Source organism: Brachionichthys hirsutus, chromosome 19 (genome assembly GCF_040956055.1).
Source record: "Brachionichthys hirsutus isolate HB-005 chromosome 19, CSIRO-AGI_Bhir_v1, whole genome shotgun sequence".
Taxonomy (NCBI): Eukaryota; Metazoa; Chordata; class Actinopteri; order Lophiiformes; family Brachionichthyidae; genus Brachionichthys; species Brachionichthys hirsutus.
Window position 1 is genome coordinate 2,608,101 of NC_090915.1, and position 22,073 is coordinate 2,630,173.

A 22,073-nucleotide genomic window follows, 5' to 3' on the forward strand; every position below is an offset into this window, starting at 1 on the left:
ACCTAAAACATGTCTAAAACTTTAAAAGGCCGCATACCTGAGGCGTCGTTCTCCCACGCCCAGTCATTCAACCCTTACGAATCCGAGCTCGAATCACTCCGGTCTTCAACAGACCCTATCAAGTAAAACACACTTAAAACCTAAAACATGATATATAAAATCAACATATTAAAATATTCACCGGCTTAGCTCATCAGATGCTTCGACCATGCATGTGGGCCCAGCAAACAATCTGGTCACCCGACAGGAAATTGGCATCATCTTGGCCAACAGCCACTCCCTTTTTAAGGAGAAGCGCCCCAGGAGAGGGCGACACCCTGTGGTGGCCTCCAGCACATTCACCCCGTGGTGTCCCCTGCTACAATGAGATATGAGCGCCGGGGCCGGAGAGCTTTTTTCATTTGGCTTCCCACAAAGTCACAGAATGTACTTGAACGCATTCCAGCAGCGAAGCGAACGCAGCCGGAGCGCGTCGATCCGGCGTGGAGAGAAAACGCGACTTGCGCCCCGCAGTTTGGAGCGTTACTCCTTTATTTAATGTAAAACAGTCACGCATAGACTCCTGCGTGCGGGGGCGCCCACGCAAACACGACTTTTGCGCGCAACATGAAGGCATCCAGAAATGCATTTATTTATTTTTTTGCTGAGTAATCACTCGTTGATCCGTTTGTATCCTTTACGCGTTAATCAGAATCGGTTAATCCGCAGGGGTGAGATTCATCCTAAACCCGGGATGACGCGCAAACGAGCGCGCACTCGGGACGGAGAGATGCCGCCCCCTCTTGGTAATCAGCGGTACTGCACGGATAGGGATAAAGGATTCGTTTTGTTTCTCTAAGCAGGCAAATAGCTTCTTTATTTTTATTTTACACGTTCAGGTTTGTTGCTGTGCATCGAATCTACGTCGATTAAAACCAGGAATGGGAGGATTCATTTATAATACCATTTTATTTTCAGCATTACGCAACATTAGAAGTATAAATATCTGTTTTAATGTACAACAGCTATGACATCCATAGAGCTTTCCCTTTGGGTGAATTACAAAACTCATAACACTTTTATTGCACATAATTCTAAAAGACAAACCATCGTGAGCGAGTTCATTTAATACTAGTTTCTGCACAGAGGAAAGAAACTCCAAACACAAAGACAAGCAGACAAAAAACGCACGGAGACACCGATACTGCACGGACACGTCCTCAAGCGTCCTCGGGACGAAGGACACCACTGGAAAACGACAACATCTGTGACACCCAACATGGATTTGGCAAATCAACAATATACAAAATATGCAGCCATGATACTTTTGTAAACAAACAACGAATGTGCTTCAAGGATTTAGATGTCAGTTATCACAGGAAAAAGAAAAAAACAACTTTCGATTGTTAAAACTAAATTCAGTGATCGTCTAAATCTGAAGTCAGGACGAGTAGAAGGTTCAGCGACCAGTTCTTCCCGCCTTCTAAACTGAATATTGGCAAAGAGTAAGGTGCAATTTTTCCTCTCACAATAACATTGGCGACACATTTACAATATCTGAAGCGAATAGACATCAGATTGTTTGAACAATAAAATCTCGGACCAACTTCCTGCGTTTCGGTTTCATTCTGCGTTGAACGAAGTCTTTTTTGACTCGGCGTAGAGTTAACGTAGCAGACGAGCTAACGGCTGGATTACATACGGAGCGTCCGAGGCGACTCCGGTTCCCTTTAGAACTTGGACTTTAAAGGCATCGACAGCTTAGCGTGACTTTCAGAACCAGACAGCTTCTATAAGTACCGAGTTTATGCACAGCGACATCAAACGGATGTCTGGACAAAAGATGCCGAAGATCAGGACAGAGAACATGTTTGAATCCTTTAAAAGGAACATTACACCCCCCCCCCCCCCAAAAAGAAAGAAAGTTCCAACATGGTTTCTTCGGATCTACTTTGTTCTGCTAAACACGCGAGGCAGACGGGGACTCGTTTCAAAAAGCTAAAAGCATCAGCGTGAACCTGAAGCGAATGGGCGAACGCTCGTATCTCGATGAGATCGCCCCTTCCTCAGTTGGGGGGAGGGGGGGGGCATGTTTAATGCTTTGAGCTCAGAGCCTACGTGGTTGCTGTGAAACCACAAACTGCCGTCCTTCGGCGTGGAGGCGAGTATTTCAGACACACCTGATGTTGACGACATGGACGTCTGTCCAAACCTTCACTCTGTGGTCACTTTCTCACCTCACAACTCATCCATGTGAAATGGCGACATCCCTCACAGTTTTGTTTTTCGATGCTACATCTTTTAGAAACCACCCAGTAATCCCCCCCCCCTAACGACTTCTATCTTCAAGTACATTTTGGATCACGTGAAAACGCGTCTCAGCGACAAACATCACCGCTAGCTTACTTTGGACCACAGAGTCATCGAGCGGAACACGATGCTGCGCTAAACGAACGAACGCCGCCGCTAAACCGCTACATAAAATACAAGCAACAATCACGTAAGCCCGTTTTACACAGCGATATATTTACACCCCGCTGCATAAAAATCAAAACGTATGTACAGATGTCACGAGGAATGTGAATAAACACCCTAGCGTGCCTGTAATCCCAAAGACCCCCTTCACTAATTCAAGATATTTAGATCTGTGGACATTTTTTTTCCTTGTTTTTGTTTGCATCCCCTCACTGTGAAAAAGAATCACCATAATTAAAATAAATCTGCCTACGAGGGACAATCGGGATGTAACTGCTGGATCGCACAGTCGTGCGCTCTCCTGCATTAAAAGGCGTGCCGCTGAACGCCGTCTCCACGGCACGGCCTCCATCTCGTCACCAAGGATTGCACAAAAGCAAACATTCACTTAAAATGCTTCACCAAAGACCAGAAAGCGATTTCCTACATTCGGACCGGGCGATATTTAAAGCACGCACACTTGTTTTTTTCTTTAAATCGGCACGTAACAGCTTCCCCCGGTGCTTGAACGGAAAAATAAAAGCCACGCTAACGCTCTCCTCCCGCTTCACTTCTTGTTGCTACGCGGCGCCTCCTTCTGCCTGCTCCTGCCGGAGTCTTTGTCCGGAGCGTCTTTCGGAGCGGCTCGGGACGCAGCGTCCCGCCTGGTGTTTTTCGGCGGAGGTGCGACCTCCTGGACGGCGTCTTTCTTCTTCTTCTCAGCCAGCTCCTTCTTGCCGGCGGTGGTGATCCCGGTATCTGGGCCCTTGTGGCTGTCTGGTGCCGGTGCTTCAGTTTTGGGGCCTTCTTTGGAAACCTTGCTGACGGTCTCTGGGGGAGCCAAGCCGGAGGGGATCCTGGCGGAGACGCCGCCGCCGGCGGAGTGAACTTCCTTTTTTGTGGCGGGATTCGGCAGCAGTGACGGAAGCTCCGGCTGGGGGGGGACGTCTGATGGCGGCTGGCGAGGAGGCACGGCGACGGGTTTTGGTTTGGACTCTGGCGTCGGCGTTCTGGGCGACCGGTCTCTTTGTTTGGCATCAGGACTTTGTTTAGTAAGTGTTGTCTTCAGAGCGGGACACGAAGGGACGTTTTTAGCAGGGAGGGGTCTCGTCTTTGAGGCGGAGCCGACTGTCGCTGCAGAGCTTCCGGGCTGGACGGCGTGCGTCGCTTCCTCCCGCTTCACGCCGCCTCCAGCAGACGTCCGTTTAGGGTCACTGGGAGGTCGAACGTTTGACGTCGAGTGTTTCAGCGAGACGGGGGGAGACGAACAGCGAGCTTTCACTTCGGGTGTTTTTGTCTCCTCCGTTGCCACAGCGACGGGTCGCGAGTCGGACGTGGACCCACCCACGAGCGGCTCCTCCTTCACGCTGCTCCTCGTTTCTTTCGCACCAGCAGAGATGGTTTCAGTCTTCTTCCTGCTCAGTGTGACAACTTCTCTCGTCGCTTCTACCTTTGTCGCGTCGTCGCCCTTTGCCGGGCGTGAGTCGCCCGAATCGGCGTCTAACTTCGCCGGTGACACGTTAGCTTGTTCGCCGCCCTGACCTTCAGGTTTCAGGCTGCAGGTCTTCTCCTGCTTTGCTGAGACAGATGAAGAGCAGATGTCCGGCGGCGGCGGCTGCTGTTCTGTAGACGCAGCGGCGGCCATGTTTGGGCTCTTTGCCGCTCCCGGCTCTGCATCTGAACCACAGTTGATCTCCCGCTCCAGTGGCGACGGTCCCGGATCGCTGGCAGCCGTCTTTGTAATGTCCACCTCCGGCTCGGGCGGAGTCAAAGAGGCCTCTGCTTGCTTTAGCCAGGTGGCGTGCGGCGCGGCTTCATCCTCCTGATCCTCGTTGCTGACTTCCCGAATGGACGGCGTCTTCCCACAGGAGGAGAAGTGAGCGCCGTGTCGGGGGCCTCTGTGCTCGCCGACCTTGATGCCCGTCCGGCCCTCTTGTTTCACAGTAAATGGCGACGCCTCCACTCTGTCTTTGGCTTTGTCTTTGGAGGCGACCGCGACGCTCAGAGATGAAACGGCTTCAGGGCTCGGGGAACAAGACTTCAGCTTGTCTGCCGTTTTCATTTGGGGGATCGTGATCTGCCTCTCCATCGGGCTCTGGAGCCAAATCGGGTGAATGACGGGAACGCCGTCGCTCGAGTTCTCCACCATTTTGGACAAACAGGTTTCCGTTTTGGAGAGTCTGGGCCCCGAGAGCAGACCGATGTCCAGCGTGCCCTCCAGAGGTCTGAGGGAGGAGACGTGTCGTCCCTCCAGTTTGTATTCGGACGAGGTCTTTCGAAGCGAAGTCTCGGCCGAGGAGATGAGCTGCAGCTTTTCCACGGCGCTCTCTCCTCTGCCGGAGAACATCTTGGAGGCCAGACCCTCGGGGCTGGAGTGGACACTCCCCAGCCCTGCCTTCATGTGGTCGTGAGACACGGCGTCCAGCTGGAGGCTCTTGGACCGGGTGGAGCCAAAGTGGAGGCAGTCCTCCCGTTCCTCAAACGACAGCCTCTTCCGGGTGAACTCCATGCTGGGGGCTTTCATGGAATCCTTTCCCTGCCTGCAGTGCTGCCTCTCCGGGTGAAGAGAGCAGAGAGCGGACCTCAGTCCGCCGTCGCTTTCGCCTCCGGACGGTTCTGCGTTGCCCTCGGAGACCCGCGTGGTGAGTTTCTTGTACAGCACGTCTTTCAGCGTCGCGCTCGCAGCCTTGGGCTCCAGAGGGCCACAGTCGGGGCTGCTCCTGCCTTGGGCTCTGGTCAGAACGCTTTGATCCCCATCGTCCAGACACAGGGAGGACGAGTCCAACTCGCGGAGGGCGTCCTGCTTCTGGAGAGACTCCCTCCTCTCTGACCAGTCCTGTCTCATCGCCACCATCTTGGACTTCAGCTTCTCCTTGTCCAGCTCCTCGATGGACTCCTGCCGGCCCATCTTGCGGCTAACGGCCCGCTTTAAGCAGCCCTGCTCGACGGGTCGGACGCGAGCGATCGCCGGCAGATCGCAGGCCGTCTCCTCCACGCTCTGCAGGACGTCCCTCAGCTCCTCATCCTGCACCTCCTCCTGGGTGACCTCCAGGCTGTGTTTCCTGGGACAAAGGTGCTTCTTATCGCCCATGTAAGAGGGAGACAGCTTCTCCTCAGACTGGACACGCTTTAGGAGGGGGGAACGAGGCGGCTCGGCGCTTTTTGGGCGCGCAATATGGCGCACAATAGTGGGTGGGGAATGCATCTTGGTTGGGAAGCCTTGTGCCGTCTTGGAAATGGCCACAGAATGTCCACTGAGCAGAGGAGAGGGGGAGCGCTGAGGAGACGGCGGCTGCGGGGTGGGAGATGGTGTACGAGCCAGAGGGGACAGGGGGATGCTCCCGGCGGACTTGCGGCGCCCCTGACGAAGCCTTTGACCCGGCAGTTTGGGGCCGAGGCCGTGGAGAGTGCTGGGGCGAATGTGACCGGAGCCTGCAGGGGAGTTCGGAGCGCTGGAGCTGGGAGAACTGCTCTGGGAGGAGTTCCCACCTGCCGTTTAAAACAACAACAACAACAACGTTCCTCATTTAGAGTACGTTAGAGATGCAAACGGCTACACCTCCGATTAAACTCCGACCTGACTGTGTGAAATCCGGCGCCGGGCGGAAGGTAGGCGACCGGGGGGAGAGGCTGTGGGTGGGGGAGCCGGGGAGACTCTCCCCGGACGACAGGGAGTGGTTCAGGGAGGAGAAGCTGCGGCTGGCGTGCAGCAGAGGAGAGGGCTGCATGGCGAAACGCCGGAACAGGGAGCGCCGCCTGGAAAACCACGAGACAAAAGGAGAAAGCCATTTGAAGTTCCTTCTTTTATAAAACTGTGCAAATGACATCATGAAATGTTCCTGGCACTTTCTGTCTGCACCAGGAATTCTGAATTCTCCGGTCCCGGATCCGTCTCAGCACCGACTCACACGGGTCTGGTCTAAAGATAAAATCATTTCAGACGGGAAAATTCAAATGCACCTACTGGGAAAACTCCGATACTCCCCATCAAAGGGAGAAAATGAAGAAACATTGTGGAGGAGGAGCCTCCCGAGTTAATGAAGTATACGGAGACGTTTCGCACCTCTCCGGCGTCCTCTCCTTTTTCGGCCTCTTGGCACATCTGACCATTTTGCTCCTGTAGCTGTTCCTCCTTGCCGGGCCGGTTTTTATCGAGGTGTTTTCGAAGGGGGTTGTGGAGATGGCCACTTTGCTGCCGCTCTGAAAACGAAAAGGACAGACTCGAGCCGTTAAAGGAGTCGGGATCAACCCGAGCTGCAGTGCAGATGAAAACGATTCCTCCCCACCTTGAGGAGGAGCTCCACCACCTCGGTGTGCACGAGGCCGTGAACCGCTTCTCCGTTCACGTGCGTGATGAGGTCTCCGGCCTTGAGCCCTGCTTTGTGCGCAGATCCTCCTTCCTCGACGTTCTGAGTGACGGAGACGTCAGCCAATGAGCAGACAACAATCACGCTGGTAAACACGCTCAGAATAGTTGCAGCGGTCGCTTCCTTTGATCTCTCCTTGAACGCGCTTGGATGGGAAAGTATTTGCACGCCACCGTCCTGAACTTTAACACGTGTTAAAGCGTCGCTCCAGCAACCGTGGGGGGGGGGGGGGGGGGGATTATCCACCTGGGTGTTATGTTTACACCGCCGGCGTTCGGAGGCGGAGCCGCTGAAATCACGAATGAGTTATTTAACTCGGAGATGGATTCCAACGGTGTCTTTTCCAGGTGAAAATAAACACCAGATGTCGGTGGGTGTTGGTTCTTTTCGGTTGTATAGCTTTGTGGATGGTTAATCGCTAAAATAAACAGTTTAAACTCAACAAATGTTTGCTTTCATCCCTTTTCCACTCTCCGATTGTATAAACTTAAACCAACAGTCTCCATTTGGTGGTTATTTCGCGCTCTGATTTGATTGGCCGCTTTCGCGCGCCGTGTTTATTTAAAGCGCCCTGATCGCGGCCCTTACCCAGACCATATGGTAGACGGTGTAGACGTCACCGTCACAGGCGTACACCCGGATCGCCCTCAGCGTGAAGCCGAACTTCTTCCCCGAGCTGTGGATGACGACGGGCTGCCGTGGGTTGGCGGCGAAGAGGGAGGAGTCTCGACTGGGGGAGGAGTCTCTTGAGGAGGGGTCTGAGGAGAGGGAGTAAGGAGACAGCGGGCTGGCCAGCGGAGATACCCCAAAGAAATCTGGAAGAATAACACGCAGTCAGGACCCGAGCAGCCTGGATCAATCCGTTGCTCTGAATCCACGGCGACGGGGTCACGGCGCTCCTGCTGCGGGTGGAACCAACTCACCGCCGGGGATTGTAAGGGACAAAGCGCCAGTCGACACGGACTTTGGGACTTTCGGGACAGCTCTCGTCTTCTCCGCGGCGCTTTCAGGCTGAAGGGAGTTGGTCGGAGGCCCCCCGGAGGCGTGGCTGGCACCGTCTGGGCTCTCCTCCCCTTCACCTCTGGGTGTCAGCTGGTCCAGATGTTCAGAGAAACTTCCTGTTAAGCACAAACGTTGAGCGAGAACTGAGGAAACATGGATGGAAATGGCCTCTCTCATGTCTGCGTAGTGACTATGAAGCAGCAGGAAGCAGCAAGCTAGCATCACGCCACCGTCTACCAGAGAGCGTGGCTCCGCTGCGGGTGCTGCCCGGAGTGGTGGCGTCGGGCTCATCCCGCGGGAGCTCCCCGATAGAGACGGAGGTCTTGCTGAGGGGGCCGAGGTCTGACGTGTCGTCTCCTTCGCTCTCTGTCGAGATGGCGAACTTCGGCAGCAAGTTGGGCCGGGGGCCCCGATTCCCAGCGTCGGTGTCTGTCGAGTGGGGCAGAGACGCTCTGGAGGAAAGCGGGAGCACGTCGCCATCAGATACGCAGATTTGATCCGATCAGATCATCACCCTGATCTGAACCTGCGAGGTTTCATGAAGTCGAGGATGAAGGCAAACGTACACATCAGCAAAGTCCGTTGTCCAGCTGAGCGAGTCAACCGTCAGCGGGCTCTCGCTCTTCTTCCCCTCCGTCTCTCCTTTCTCCTCCAAGTGTCCGCGCGACAAATCCAGGCTGCTGTAAACCTGTCAGAAACGCGGAACGAGCAGCGTTACGAGCCGGCAGGAACGCCGCATCGCCGCCGCTGAATCCAACCGCATCGGGTCGTATAAAGATGGAGTTCAGGTGCCGCCCAGGGAGAGGTTCAGACGCTTCCTCTGAGATGCCCTGCTGCTTTCTGAGCCGCTGTTAGGCTTTGTGTTGATGGGAGAGGGGAGAGTGTAACGCAACACACCGCAACGACTCCCAGCTTGTTTCACCCAAACATAAAACACACACAGATGTGAGTTGCAAGCAGAAAAATAAATGCTAAATGAAATTTCCATATGAAAAAGCGCTGCTCATGTTTTATTCCACACAGAATCTTACCTACATGCTAATGTGTTTTGGATTTCTAAAAAGGAGGTGAGATTCAGGACAAACCTTTGAAAATCTGTGCGAACACGAGGAGAACTGGCGCAGCTCTACATTGAAGTCTTCGTCATTCGTGTCCTCTTCCTCCGTCTCCAGGTGATGGTATCTCTCAGAACGAGCTGCAAACGATAAAAGATTTAGATTCAGATCATTTTATTTTCATTTCTTTATTACAGGTCTTAAACCTGTGAAACCGTTTCACCTGTTATTTTGTCACGGTGGACGGTCTATATACTGCGATTCCCATGAGGTTTAGCTGGTTGCCATGGAGAAGAGACCACTTGCAGTCAGGTACTCGGAGTGAAAGCATTGTGCTTGTGGAAACAAAACACTGCTCTATTGTTTCGCGGGGCTAATCCAGAAACGACCCAGAATTTAAGAGTGAAATCGTTAAAAATGTGTTTGTTTGCACTTTTCTCAACAAAGTAATCTGAAGCCGTTTCCCTCCGTCAGCGGCGCAAAGAGCAGCTCCGAAGTCGTAGCTCATTTCTACCTCAAATAAAAGAAGACATTTCATAATGCAGGTGTTAATATTTTATATTCGATTGTAGATTTTCTTGACAGTTTTATGAAGATCAAAGTAATTTCTCGACGTAAAAATGTCTTTGGCATAAATTATCGGGACTTTTGCGCTCACTTCTCCAAGCACACTTCTAAAGAAAGGGGCGGGGCCTGACATCTGTTTCATGCCTACATTTGGAAGTACAATTTCCTGTTGAGCCATAAGATGCTGTAATGTTGCCAATTAAAGTAGATTTAATGCTAAGCTAATGCTATTCTGATGTTTGTGCTCACATCAGGGGTGCATATTGACGGCTGTAACTCACTGTCAAAGTAACTGGTGTCATCTTCGGACTCCAGCTGAGGAATGAACTCCGCCTTCTGCCTCAGGAGGCTGTTCCAGTCCAGGTTGTGGAAAAACTGATGCTGTTTGACTTCGGCAGCTCCGCCTGCAGATGGAATAAACACGAGTGAACGCCTAGTGTGAATAAAACACACCGACAGTGAACCGGCTACATGCATCCCTCTGATTAAAGGATTGTTGTTGGTTCTAACAATCACACGGGGATTTATTGTTGCCTGCTCCGCTTGTCACGTCCCACCCGAGTTACAGGCAGCGCCGTGGCGTGTCTGCGCTCCGTGTTCATACCTGCACCCATCCTGTCCAGAGGATTTTGTCTGAGCAGCAGGGTGATGAGCTCCTGGGCGTCAGGCGGCGGGGCGTCCTCCCCGTCAGGCCAGTTGATTTCGTCTGGAACCAGTTTAGGTTTAGTTTAAATAAAAACCAAACAACGTAGAAGCCACTCAAAGCTCAGCTGATATATACATTATACATTTTTCAATGCATTTAAATGGGCGATAAGCACATTGTAAATGAAGAAAGCCACTCTGCGTGCGAAATTTGCCACTCTCTATCTATTTGACTCTTCTCTAGCAACGGTGTCCGCATAACGTTTGCAGGAGACCATTTACACGCGTTCTAAGCCCCCCGGAGAAAAGCCTGGTGGATAAGCGGTGAAACAGCAAGCAAAGCGTGTCTGTCTCATGCTGATTGTCTGCTCTGTGCACAGTTTGCCCCCATTTTAATCAAATTTGGGTGGGGAGTTATGAATATGTATGTGCAGCCCGAGGCCAGGGTGGCATGCATTCAGTGTTCGCACCCCTTTAATTAACGGTCGCTCTCAGAGACTCGGCACCGTTTGATTGAGAGCAAATCAAATCAGTCGTGGCACGCCATTTACTCGGACGCCATGGAGAGAGACCGTTCGTCCGGGGATTGTAAATAGTCTCGGCGACAAGATAAAAGCTCTTGTTCTCCCCGTTTAAATGTTTCTGCTGCGCTGTTGGCACCTTGAGACCAGAAGAGCACAAAGTGAATTCATCGTAAGGCGGTCTGAAGTCGATGCAGAATCCTCGAGCTGCCCGGCAGGGAGATCTTGTTCTCCAATAAACTCAATTTATTTAAATGTTTAATTCATACTTGAGGGAGGTTTGGGAATTTGTCCCGACATGCTCGCCACCGTGAGACTAGCATATCAGGACAAACTGGAGGTATTCGTCAGGACTGCAAGGTAACACTGACCGCTGATGACCTGTCCAAACAGCTCCTCCGGCGTGTCTCCAAAGAAAGGCACGCAGCCCACCAGGAATTCATAGAGGATGATTCCCATTGCCCACCAGTCCACCGGCTTCCCATAGCCTTGCCTGAGGATCACCTCCGGGGCGATGTACTCCGGGGTTCCACACACCTGCACAGACGCACGGTGAACCCGAACACGATGCGGCTTGCGTAAAAATGCAGCGTTCTCAATTGTCGGCCATTGAATAAGACCAACCTGCTTGTCAGAGAACTCCCTGGCGTCTTTCTCGATGTGTCCCTCGTACAAGTTGGTGGTCATGTTCATCAGGCCGACTTTGGACAACCCAAAATCGGTCAGCTTAATGTGTCCCATGGATGTAACCAGTAAACTGAAGAAGAGATCATCGTTAGATTACTGACGTATTCCTAGCATCGATAGTATGTGGATGATATTCTGAGGACTCGTCGCCTCAAACAGCCTTTTAGTCAACGATGCAAAGAAAAACATTCCTGCAGTCAGATTCTAATTAATTCCCCGAAGGAATCCACTTAAAATAATCAGATTTTGACTAATTTATTTGCAGGACTGTTTGAGATTCACCCCTCTGGCTCTTATTAGTCTGAGTTTTGTTTGTGGCCACCTTACTGAAAAATAAATTATAATCTGCCTTTGAGTTCAGTTTTCAGTTTCAGTCCCAAACTCTGTTTGCTGAAACAAAGTGTTCGTGTTTCACCAGATAAGCAACGAGATATAAAACCCCCGCAGAGCTGTGGCGATCTGCAGATTCAGGTGATCATCTCACTGTAAATTAAAAAAATATTGATTTTTAGCCACTTTAAAATTTGCGAGGTCTCTCACTTGTCTGGTTTGAGGTCTCTGTGTACAATGCCGTAATTGTGAAGATACTCCAGAGCCAGGACCGTCTCTGCAAAGTACATCCGGGCCATGTCCACCGGCAGGGGACCCATGTTCTTCAAAAGAGTGGCACAGTCTCCACCTGCGAAGATGAATGGACACTGGAATCATTGTTCATGGGACACACCTTTCAGCTAAAGCTCCACGCGCTAACAACACCCAGCTGCTGACCTTCGACATACTCCATGACCATGCACAGGTGTCGCCGTGTCTCAAAGGAGCAATACATGGACACCACAAAGGGGTTCTCGGCAAAGGTGAGGATGTCTCTCTCCACGAAGGCTTGCTGGATCTGATTCCTCAAAATCAGATTCTGCTTGTTGATCTTTTTCATGGCGAACCTCTGCTTTGATTCTTTGTGCCGCACCAGGTAAACAGCTCTGGATAACACACAAGCAGTTCCCCGTTGGGGCCGCAGCGAACACAGGACGCGAGCTCATCCGGCGCAGAATAAAAAGTCCTTACCCGTAGGCGCCGTTGCTGATGAGCTTCGTCATCTCGAAGTCCAGCTCGCAGGGTTTACGCCGAGCCCTCAAGGCCGTGCTGAGGCTCTGAGACTGAAGGCAAGATGAGAGACAATTCAACAAGGTAACGTCTCTACCTCGCGGGTGCACCCGTAGCAAAGACGAGCCGGATCAATACAGTAAACCCGTTTCTTACAGGGTCATCCGTCTCCGGGGTCTCTGCGATGCCGCTGTCACAGCTGGTCAGCTGGGCAATTTCTAAAGACAGATGAAATGATGAAGAAAAATAAAGTGTCTTTCACTTCATATCAGACGTGATCTGTAGAGCGGGCCTTTAAAGAAAGGGAACAGTGTTGAAAAGTAGTCAAAATCAAACAATCAGAAACAACAAACATTAGCTTTTATTCACTTACGAGGTCTGAGGCGCTGACGATGAGATAATCTGAATGGAAACTAAATGGTCCAGAAACCCACCGCTCCAGAACCGGAGCTCATTGCAAACCACCTTGTGTGTTTTTTGGTGTGTGATCATACCAGGGTCCGTGTGTGCGCTTCTCACAGGGTTGTGTTGCCCCTGGAGAGCCAGTAAACACATTCCAGCTGCTATTTAACATCTGTCCTTCATTGCAGTTTTGCTTCAGGCACAAAAGGCAGCGGGGAAACGAAACCCAGAGACACCCGGGGGTGGGGGTGTAAGGATCTGCAAGGATCCCTCTGAGGCCTGCAGGGAGCGCATTCCTTCCTAATTAGTCATAATGAATGTCATTTGTTACTGAATCTGGAGAGACACAGGGTCATTAGTGACACGGTTCAGGACATTAGTCAAGAGTTCCTCCCTCCACAGCCTCACCTCCTGTTCGATCACATTTACTGCATTTGTCCCATAATTTGTATTTTATTTCGTCTGTCATAAAGATTTAGTGTGACGTTTAATAGCCTCAATCATCGGTACAGTAGCCATTTGTCTTTGTGCTCCTTCCCGTACCTTCTAGAGGATCTCTCGTGAGTCCCAGCTGGCTTATGATATAGCGAGGGATGTCGGTTTTGATTCCCCGTCCTTCCTTGGCGTGTCCTTCAGCAGCTTCCAAAAGATGGTAAAATTCCTCTGGGTCAAATTCCTGGAGAGACACAGCAGGAGACACGCTTCATTACGTCGGGAAAACCGGAGTTCATGAAGACCGCGGATCTTTAAAAGAAGCTAAACAATCTGGTGCTTTTTGCACTTTTATTTGGAGCCTTTTCACAATTAATGTCGATAGGGCGTAAATGTTAGCAAACAGTTGTGGAAATCACGAGTCCAGCTGTTGGGGAGAGAGACATTAACTTTCATTTGGAGTCGTGTTAATTACCATCTGGTCCTGCGTTCAATCCCTGCCGCTAAAAACTTCAGTCTGATTAGCAACTAACAGCTAACTCTCCTATCCTGCTATGCAACCAAAGAAGAGAACCACACAGTTATTTTAGCGATATAAACGCACCAGACATTCCAGCAGTCGAGCGGGTCGTGCTATGATGATCAGGATCTTCTTCACCAGCTCTCTGATGAAGTTCACCTCTTCGCTTTCTGATCTCTCTGTGGACTACAGCAGCCAAACACAAACATACGGATCACAGAATTTTAAATCTAGATTCTGATGACAACACTGGAATCAGGCTGTTATTAAAGCATTTTGTTTGCTTAATAAAACTGATTTTAATAAGTGAGTTCATGTCTCTTTTCCCCCCCGTTTCAAGCAAAGACGTCAATAATGCAGCTTAATTAGCATCGTCTGCTTCAATTTAATCCTGAGGCAACTGTGAACATCTAAGAAGTGCACATCTTTATTAAAACTTTAAAAAGACGTTTCTGCAGATGCGCGCACCTCCTGAACGAGCCTCTCCAGCTTGTCAGTGAGCTCGCAGAAGTAGCTGGAGGTGATGAGGCCTAGCCGGCTCTTCTCCAGACAGTCGCGTGCCAGTTCAATTATCTGGTGGTGGGCAAAGCCAAGCACGCCATCTGCCAGAGGGAGGACGGTCTCCAGAGAGTTGCTGCGGATGATGTCCTGGATCCTTTCCTCCATCTGGGCCGTGGCCTGCACGAGGGGAAGGTTTGTGTTCGGTAATGCCTGAGACGGTGGTGGAAAGGTTTGCCGCCGAGCCCTACCTTTGGAAAGCGCTCCTTGTAGACGTGGTTCATCATAATGATCTCGTGGTCGTAACAGGACGGAGATCTTCCAGGGCTGTAAATGCGTTCCAGTAAAAATCAACGGCTGAATGCCATCGGTGCTCAAACGTGTTGACGTACCTGAGGCTACGCGAGCGTGGACGCATGGCCGTTGCTCGGCGGCACTCGTCCCCAGAGATGCTCTCGGTGCAGAAGTGCTTGGAGAGGAAGTGCAGTTCATCGGGCGTAGGCTGGTAGGGCAGCTGGTGCAGCTTCTCCTGTGATGAACAGGATGACTGGAAATGAAACACATATATATTCAACATGAAAAAAAGCACGTTTTTAGGTTGGAATTAAAAAAAAAAAAACATGCCGACAATCTGAGCTACAGTTTTTCAGTCTTAGATGAGACAATGATGCTTGGTGCCAGACTGGGTGAATGATGCTTACTGAGATGGTGGAGCTGGGAGTGTTGGTTCCATATCCAGAGGAGGGAAGGGAGGCCAAAGACCAGCGGCGACCATCGGTTCTGTCACACACAACAGCAAAACACAAACAGAACAGTCACGCTTCGAGGCAGGACGCTGGAAGTGAATACCGGGTCACAACATCCAGTCACAAACAAGTTTATTCATCCCCTGGCAAAATAAGCCATTATCCAAATCACACAAGAACAGTTTAAAGAGTTCAATGCAAGAGTGTTTGTACATTCAACACTAAATATCAGAAACATTGGCGCTTCCAAAAGGACAAAAGGTCCAAAGCAGACCTCAAAATCATTGATATTGATCTGCTCAGACAGTCAGGTGTGATTTGGTTACTGTAGATAAATAGTATATTTGTCAACAAAAATAACGGCCATTGAATAAGTTTGCTTCCAAACATCTTTTTGAAAGACAGAATTTCTAAACCTTTTATAAACATGATGTTTTCTTAATTAATTCCGACAATCTTGATGCTCTGCCAGAAACAGACGAATGAGAATCTCTTTCTGCTGTTCAAAATGATTGTTACCCTCCACAGAAAAACAGGAAGTTAGCCGAACAATAAGGGATCTGAACGGAGAACTGAAACCAGATGCCAGAAGAAGGGGGGGTTGAGAAAGAAAATAATATAAAATAGACTCGAGAGGTTGAAGCTTTGCTGGTAATATTTTAATATTTAATGGCTTCTCTGAATTTAATAATCCCGGCTGATTTGTTCGTCTGCACATTAGGTAAAGATCTGCGGTTGTGCATACCTTCGTGCAAAGGAGAAATGAGCAGAGGCACTCGGGGAAAAGTTTCTAGGACTGTCTTGTGGGCTCGTTCCTGCAAGAAAAACACAAAGTAATGATGATGAAAGAGATTGAAAAGGAAGAATTACCTTCAGGCAAACAAAATTCAGCCAGACGGGTTTCACAATTTTAATTTGCAGCCAAAATAAAGCCTGAGAAAATTCAGGCAATGGCTTATGCCAGGAACAGCTGAAGAAAATACGAGATACCGCTCCTTGTAAAAGAATGTTTCCAAGAAGTTTGATTGGAACCAAGCTGCAGAGATTATTTACTGGGAAAGAGATCGGGTCTTTAAAATGGGACAGAACTGTGAGGAAGCTCACGATCAAGGTGAAGTCATCAAAATATTTGCAGCAAACGCGAGTACATTTAGTTCAAAGCAGGTAATTCTAACAATTTGGAGCTAGAGCATATTTGGCATTCATTTATTTAATTGAAAAAATGGTTCACAACGAATTTAAAACTAAATATACTAATACGCAGCGAGTATTTTTCCATTTTAGCAAGAAAATGATAAAAAATAAAACCTTACAGTTTAATTTCAACCATATGAGAGATTTGGCTCATACAAGTTTGGAAAGGCGAATAATGAGTCTCATCTGGACCGAAACGCATCTCTTAAAGACCTCATGGCTGCGACACTGGAGCACATCGAGAGAACATTCATTATTTGATATCTTGCAGTAATCCACATTACGGCGCTTGGGTTTTATAAGAGTTAAAAATAAGGTCATTCCAACAGCTCGTTTTCATCAACAGCATATTCAATGAAGGGACAGCGTCCAGACAGCCGGTTTGATTTAACGTCCTTTCCATCCCACCTCTTACCGAAACGGAATGCTCTGGCCTGCTTGTTTTTAAAAGCCTAATGTTTTTCTACACAGCATGCAAAGATGCATCAGCACTTCAAACGTGATACCTGAAAACTCCCCCGTCACCGATCGCGGTTTAATGTTAGAGATGTGTGAATGTTTAGGGCGTGACCTTAATGACCTCAGAAGACTTAATCTGTTATGAAGAAGCCTCTTGGATGAAACCTCTTCAGACGTCCAACATGCTTCAGATTCAACCTTAATTATCAGGAGAATCTGCACCAACATGCATGCTAGCATGCTAGCAGTAGCTGCACCAAAGTAATGCGTTTTTCAGCTGCCCCGTTTCCACACTCTTAATGTAAAAAACCCAAAAGCTGTGGTACAGCATTAATCTCATAATTACATTCCTCACTAATCAGGGATACAAACAGTTAACCGGTTGCTACGACGTCACCGCCTTGCCTCCTGTGACGATGGAGGCTTTTCCACACAGGGAAACAATCACAGAGCCACTAATTGTCTGAATCACAGCCGATTATTGGCAAAATCAATAATCTCCTTTGGGAGCTAGTTGAGGCTGAACTGCTACTTTTTGAGAGATCATTTGGAAATGGTGCATTTTTCCTCAATGGAACATTGATAATGGCATCAATGTTGATAAAATCCCGGTTTATGAGCAATAATAAGGTTTGATGGCTGCAAGAAACCCTCAGAGAAAACCCCCCCGTCATTTAGAAGAACACTGTTAATGTGGGAGCACTCCGGCTCGCAGCATTAAGGCTTTGATCAGTGAAGATCTTACCTTTGGTAAAACTGTTCCGACTCAACCACACCCTGAGGTCATCCAATAGCTGATCGCATTCATTGGACAGATCGCTGCGGCTTTCTGAGTCCATCTTGAAATGGAGTCGCGGCTCGTTTCTGCTGCCCAATTGCAGGAAATAAAACGCCCCTTGGTAAATGAGGCCCGCCCCCCCCCCCCCGCCTGCTCCTTTGCATTTCCTCTCAGCAGGCAAACACTTCCTCACAAAGCACAATCGCTGCCCTTCAACAGCTCAAATCTCACCCAAACTCCACAGATGTGACCCGACAGATTACTCCTGAAAGGATCGTAAAGGTTTTACCACTTCTTTTTGCTGCTCTGGTTTCTCTCAGTATTGTCTGTGGCTCTATTGTGTTTGTAACATTAATATGGATAAGAACACGTCATCCATAAACCTACCTGTGAGCGATGACAGAGGGGAGTGAGGTCGGGGCAACCCGGAGGACTGGCCGCTTCCGATCAGGCTTTTTCTGTTGCTCGTTCTGCAGCTGTGAAACCACACAAATCACAAACCTCACAACCGACTTAAGGACAAGACTTTTACGACTGCATCTGCACCTCATCGTTTGTTTTATTTAAATCATTCAAGACGCATTTGGGCACGCTTCAGACCATTGCAAGGAATTCTCCTGAGGATGTTTAACCAGTGCTGGTCTAAGGGATCGTCATTATTACAGAAACAGTTCAATAGAAATGAAAGCTTTAGACCCAGGTTCGGTATGCAGCGATGACAAACATGCGAGTCACAAACCTAGCCCCGTTTTTAACCTTCAACAACAACAAAAAAAGAACTATTTCAACGAAAAAGCAGCTTCAGGGTTCAAAGTATGACTCGTCCTGGATTTATACTTTCAAATTAGAGGCTGTCCGAACAAGACATAACGCCTGAGGAAGCTGAATTCATGTCAAGGTCAGAGACTCAATGACATCCTTGCTAAACAATCTCCTTAGAGAGCCGAAACATTTCTAATTGAATTTAAAACACTTTTCAGGAATAACCATTTCAATCCTGGATGTTGTGCAAACAGCTCAATAACCGAGTTCCTCTGCTTCACTTTGTGGATGAATCTTGAACATCCAGGATCCCTCACACATTTTAGCACTCTGTCAAATGACATTTTGAGGAACAGAAAAGAGCTAAAGAGATCGTTGATGAATAATAACACACAGGCCTGAGCCTTTTTACTCCAGAGGTATAGATACAGGACAAACACATGATGGAGAGAGGGAGGTAGGACGTGTAATTTAGTCCGGGATGATGCAGAAATGCTTCATCTCATCCAGGTACATCCATAGTCGAGCGTTACGGCTCAGATCTGCTGCACCAATTTGTGATATGGTCTCTTGTTTTCTCCCAACAGCTGATGTATTTAAAGGTTTTAGTAGCAACGAGGTCAACTTGGTTCAGAATTTGGCAAACTGACCGGCGTTACAAAACAATCCTTCCAACAGAACCTTGTTCCTCACGCTCATAGAGGTTCCTGCAAAAACTAACACAGTGGCATCCAAGTCAATGAAACGTGAAACTTTCACCCTTTTGTTTTGGGAATAGGAATGGTAACAGTAGCATCCACCCAAGTGTGCACAACAACTGCCTCAGGTGCAGTGCAACTGAGCATAAAGAAATGTGAAACAATCGAGGCGAAGTGTACGGGACAAAATAAGAGATTTATAAGAACGTCAGAAATGCAGGAATCCTAATCTGTTTGTATTTCTGTGTAATCCTGCTGCTGCCCTGCAGTCACGCCAAAATCTAGATTCATGTCCCGGAATCGGAGGGTAAAAGCATCTTGACTGGGTTTCCATTCATCCTTGTTTACTCAATTGGATTCTCGGGCTAACCCCTGCGATCAAGAGCGCGGACATGCCATGAATCATTCATCATGAACGAGAGGGAGTGAATAATATGCGGTACACAGGTGCTCAGTCAAAGAGGATCAGATTTAACGGGCTCTATTTATACCCTCTCAGCGTGGATTAGGCCAGGAGAATGCCATGCTGCTGCCCAATCAACCCTCTTGTTGCTTCACCCTCACCACCCGTCAGTGTTTGTAGCGTCAGATCTCCCATCAGGCAGCCGAGCGCCACTCACGAATACACTAAAGCCACAGCTTCTATGAAACGACCACAGGTTAGGACGACACGCGGCTCCTCTTCATCTCGTTTGATGCTAAACTGAGGCTGAGTGAAGGGAAGGAAAATGCGTCCGAGCTTTATAGGAGGGATAGAAAAGCCCTGGGCGAAGGCGATAGGGAGAAAGTAGGCCAGTGCCGCATACCCTACTGCAGATATGTGAGATCTCCTGAAACAGATCCAGGAGATTTACCAGAAAGCATCCCGACTCAAACCAGTGAGGATCGTTTAAAATCTTATTCAATGACTGAAAATACTGTTAAAAGTTAAATACGGCTCGTTTTAATTTAATGCAAATTTATTTCTGAGTCCCTTCATCATCACAAAGTGATCTGAATCTGTCAGAAGCAGTTTTTTCATTCAGCTTAGTTATTTCAGGTTCTGAAGGAAGCAAAAATAGATACAAACTTTGATTTACTTTGAATCCCGACGAATCCCAAACGTCTGATCCTGACCCGCGTCAACAAAAAGCCGCGATTAATCTTTTTCGCTTGCGTGAGTTTCGCTCCCTTGTCAGAGTCGTCAGGTGAGCTGACGAAGTGGAATGTCACATAAACCGCTGCTCGTCGTTGAGGAAGTCAGACGTACGACAAACGCGGCCCTATTAATAGCATTTTAAAAACTTCCTCCCCGGTATAAAAAAAAAAAGGAGGACTAGCGCCTCGTTCATCAGGAAATGTACAGAATTATCACGCGCCATTAAATATATAAATATTTACAAGGTTGGTATTTCATGTCAAGCCGCTCTGCACCATAAAATTGGACAGAACATGGATTAAAAATAAATCAGTTACATGGATTCCACCAAATAATACACAAAAACAGCTCGAATGGTTTCGCTGCAGACGACTTGAGAGAAAACACACCTGACAGCTGCCGATGGATGAGGATGGGTTCTGTCTAACTGAAACATCTTCCTCACGCCGGCCCCATGGAACTCAAACGATAGCCCAAGACAACATTGTTCTTTCTGCTCCGATGCTCCTAAATCACTTTTCTGATGAGATGGCGGTTTTGAAGTTTACCTTTTGGACCGGCGCAGGCGGGCGCCGCTGAAGAAACGTGGCGTGTGAAAGTTGGACGGTGCCGTCCACACGCTGGACTCGGACATCGTGTCCGAGTCGTGCCAGAGAGGGAGGCTTGAGGGAGGCTTCTGGGGGCCCTGGGAAGAGAAGCGACGTCCTCCGGGGTTCAAGAGGATGCAGTCTTGACAAGTACTCCTGCAACAGCCCTCCTTGGGTCCAAACTTCCTCTGGAGAGGCACATCTGCAGCCAGCTGTGGCATAAACCCCGGCACAGAGGACACGCCGTCCTCCAATGTCCTCAGATAGAAAGGCAATCCTGAGCGGCCCCCGAATGGCACACGGTGTGTTTGAGGTCAGCTGTTGCACGGATACGACGCCTCACGCCAGCTGGCTTTTTGTTTTTAGCATCTGGCTGTGACTGTGTTCTCGATCCCAAACGTTCAAGCCCTGTTCTCTTCGCTCAACATGCTTCGTATCATGTAGCAGGCACCTACCACTTCACATCCTGTGCAGGAGGGGGGGGGCTTGTGGGACGGCCCGGTGCTGCATCATCAGCAGACGCCGCTCTGGCCCCACCTTCGAAGGTTTGATGGGTCTGTGTCTTAAATAAATTCCATACTACTACTGCATACACCTTTTTCCTGCACAGACCAACATCACCTTTGACCTTTACTGATAAGCAGCCAAACACGAATAGAGATCACAGTTATATGCTTCACTTTAATCCTGATACAGCCAACCTTTCATTAACGCCATGCCGGAGGAGCTCCGTTCACATATCGCACAAAAACTGGCATTTTGGCAGTCCAGTGATGAAATTGCATTTTTGACTCCTTGCATGCATGTGCTAGAATTGAAGGTCAGCTGCAGGAATGACGTGCGCACACAAACACTCTGGTCCAAGTGTGAGAGGCCATGAACTAACCGGAGTTCAGCTCTTGGATCAAGGAAAGATGGCCGACACGTCCAGCCTGAAATCACTCGGCTGATTGGAGTTGAATCGTACGGGCCGTCTGTCCGGTTCTGATTCTTTAGCAGTGGGCTAAAGACGGGTTGATTAGAAGGAATAGAAAGGAGAACAGCATTCTGCCTCCCAACAGGTCGCCGTGACAACCTTCACTCTAATTATGGCTTTGTTCTGTTTCTGTGCTCCACATTAGAAACGATGGCTCAAAGGCAAACAGAGAGGTCACAAAATAAATACCTAAGTCTCTTTTGCCTTAATAAAATAGGGTCATACAGTACTTGCATTATGTAATAGAGTATTTATACATTATTACAGTATACCAGGAAATATAATTTGCCGTAAAGCACTGAGATTGTGAAATCACTGGAAACTCTACTGAAAATTAAATTCTGAGCTTTCCTGCATATTCTACATAATTTTATGTCTTACGAGTTGTTCAGGAATAAAGAAAAAAAAACATCCGTCACTCAAATGATATTCTTTGGGCCTTTCTGTGATAAAGGTGCTTCATCGTTTACACGTCTTATAAAGTCTTATATACCTGTCTTATATA

At 48.8% G+C, this 22,073-nt stretch overlaps 1 protein-coding gene across 1 annotated transcript in view; it reads right to left on the reverse strand.

Moving 5' to 3' along the window:
• Positions 1–929: 929 nt before the first annotated feature.
• Positions 930–22,073, reverse strand: part of mast4 (microtubule associated serine/threonine kinase family member 4) — a 43,582-nt gene continuing 22,438 nt past the window's right edge. Inside the window, exons 7-31 of the mRNA XM_068753016.1 lie at positions 17,795–17,883; positions 15,722–15,791; positions 14,932–15,010; positions 14,623–14,777; positions 14,482–14,557; positions 14,201–14,410; positions 13,817–13,918; positions 13,324–13,456; positions 12,535–12,596; positions 12,340–12,431; positions 12,046–12,254; positions 11,818–11,956; positions 11,215–11,347; positions 10,962–11,127; positions 10,029–10,130; positions 9,706–9,828; positions 8,888–8,997; positions 8,369–8,490; positions 8,040–8,254; positions 7,724–7,918; positions 7,389–7,615; positions 6,720–6,842; positions 6,497–6,633; positions 6,011–6,189; positions 930–5,922 (exon numbers count right to left, since the gene is read on the reverse strand). Of these exons, the coding sequence (XP_068609117.1) occupies positions 3,002–5,922; positions 6,011–6,189; positions 6,497–6,633; positions 6,720–6,842; positions 7,389–7,615; positions 7,724–7,918; positions 8,040–8,254; positions 8,369–8,490; positions 8,888–8,997; positions 9,706–9,828; positions 10,029–10,130; positions 10,962–11,127; positions 11,215–11,347; positions 11,818–11,956; positions 12,046–12,254; positions 12,340–12,431; positions 12,535–12,596; positions 13,324–13,456; positions 13,817–13,918; positions 14,201–14,410; positions 14,482–14,557; positions 14,623–14,777; positions 14,932–15,010; positions 15,722–15,791; positions 17,795–17,883 (6,169 nt within the window). The 3' untranslated portion in view covers positions 930–3,001. The remainder of the gene's footprint in view (positions 5,923–6,010; positions 6,190–6,496; positions 6,634–6,719; positions 6,843–7,388; positions 7,616–7,723; positions 7,919–8,039; positions 8,255–8,368; positions 8,491–8,887; positions 8,998–9,705; positions 9,829–10,028; positions 10,131–10,961; positions 11,128–11,214; positions 11,348–11,817; positions 11,957–12,045; positions 12,255–12,339; positions 12,432–12,534; positions 12,597–13,323; positions 13,457–13,816; positions 13,919–14,200; positions 14,411–14,481; positions 14,558–14,622; positions 14,778–14,931; positions 15,011–15,721; positions 15,792–17,794; positions 17,884–22,073) is intronic.